Below are 1,619 nucleotides of genomic sequence, written 5' to 3'. Positions count from 1 at the left end.
GTGTAAAGAAATTTAAAATTCTTCAACCTCATTTGAGCTTTGCAACACCAACAGAACTGCGAGCTGTTTCTGACTTTTCTGTAATAAAACACCAACTGCTGATTTTTTGCCTCTTTTGTGCATTTAAGCATGCGGTTCACAGGTTTCATTCAGTTTTGATTCATTTAACTACTGTTTTTCTAGAATTTCTTTTCGAATATTTCTTATGTAAAATTGGTTAAGTGATGCTTTTTCCTTATAAGATACAGGTAAAAAAAACATTTCTCTTTATTGCTCGTTTGGCTGTAATTTATATTTTGAAAAACAATGCTAGTAATTTAACTTACTAACTACCCATGAAATGGTAAGACAGATACATAAGCTGTTAGATATTGCTCGATCTGTATCCATCGTCAACAATAATAACTACAGTACCTTGGAGTATATGCTCGAGCTTTTAGAAGACCTCAAATATGCCATTCAGGATAGGAAGGTGGATGCTCTTGTCGTTGAGACATTTGGGAGACGCATAGAGAAACTATTGCAGTAAGCTCAATTTTCATAAGTTAAATGTTATCTATTGTTGATCATATTCTGAATAACATATGGAAATTTTGCTGGTCTAGAGTCGTAAAGTCAGTTGATCCACTGAAGATTGGTTAGGGCTTTGTTTGTCTTGAGGCTTGTTAAGATAAATTATTAAAGAAACACATTTTAAGCTCATAAGAATATTATCTTTCTGAGGCGACTTATATACTATAAACACTTTCTGAATATTCTATAATGAATCAAGCTATTCAAAAGCACTGGGGTTTCAACATGGGGTGGTTTAATCCTAAGCAAACAAATTTGTAATAGTCTATGAGAATAAATGACTACCTGAGCCATTATGGATAGCAGCCTCATGTTGACGTGCTGAAAAGATGCCAGATTGTCATCATATTCTGAACACAAGTGAAGAAGATAAAATAGAGAAAGTTGACTAGATAGAAGATGGCAAAGTGGAGGGTGATTTGTGGGGATGATACTCCATTTAATGGAAGTGACATACTTATAATGCAACTCATATTATTACTCTGCAGGATGCATATACACAGTCAATAATTTATTTATCTTTGAATTACTTTATCTAACAGCTTAAGCTTTTAGAGGGAGAACAAACATATTTGCATTATGTTCTCAACATGCCTCGTCAAGTGCATGCTAGTTTCATTTTGTCACAATCACGATTTTCATCAGTAGCTAGCAAGAATATATCGTACTTTTTTCATATGATTTTATTCTTGACTTCCATTTGTCTCTCATAAACTCGACAGGGAGAAATATGTACTTCTATGCAGGCAGATAGATGATGAAAAGGCAGAATCATCAAATATCACGGCTGATGATGATAGTTCAAAGGAAGATGACATAGTTCGTAGTTTGCGTGCAAGCCCCATTGTTCCTTGTACTAAGGATCGAACATCTATTGAAGATTTTGAAATAATTAAACCCATAAGCAGAGGTGCTTTTGGACGAGTTTTTCTGGCCAGGAAAAGGTCAACTGGTGACTTATTTGCAATAAAGGTCTGACTCTATGCCATTGTCCAAAGGTGTATATCGTGAATTTCAAATAGTTTCAGCTAGATCTTTCTCTCTCT

General features: G+C 34.5%; 1 protein-coding gene across 1 annotated transcript; it reads left to right on the top strand.

Moving 5' to 3' along the window:
* The first annotated feature begins 20 nt into the window (after positions 1-20).
* On the top strand, positions 21-1,568 carry LOC111382337 (probable serine/threonine protein kinase IRE). The gene is made up of 2 exons (XM_023006277.1): positions 21-525; positions 1,296-1,568. The coding sequence occupies exons 1-2, from the start codon at positions 341-343 to the stop codon at positions 1,549-1,551; spliced, it is 441 nt and encodes a 146-aa protein (XP_022862045.1). The 5' UTR covers positions 21-340; the 3' UTR covers positions 1,552-1,568.
* The last annotated feature ends 51 nt before the right edge of the window (positions 1,569-1,619 follow it).

Source organism: Olea europaea, unplaced genomic scaffold (genome assembly GCF_002742605.1).
Source record: "Olea europaea var. sylvestris unplaced genomic scaffold, O_europaea_v1 scaffold24734, whole genome shotgun sequence".
Taxonomy (NCBI): Eukaryota; Viridiplantae; Streptophyta; class Magnoliopsida; order Lamiales; family Oleaceae; genus Olea; species Olea europaea.
Note: the sequence above shows the minus strand (reverse complement) of the source record. Positions and strands in the feature narration are given on the sequence as shown.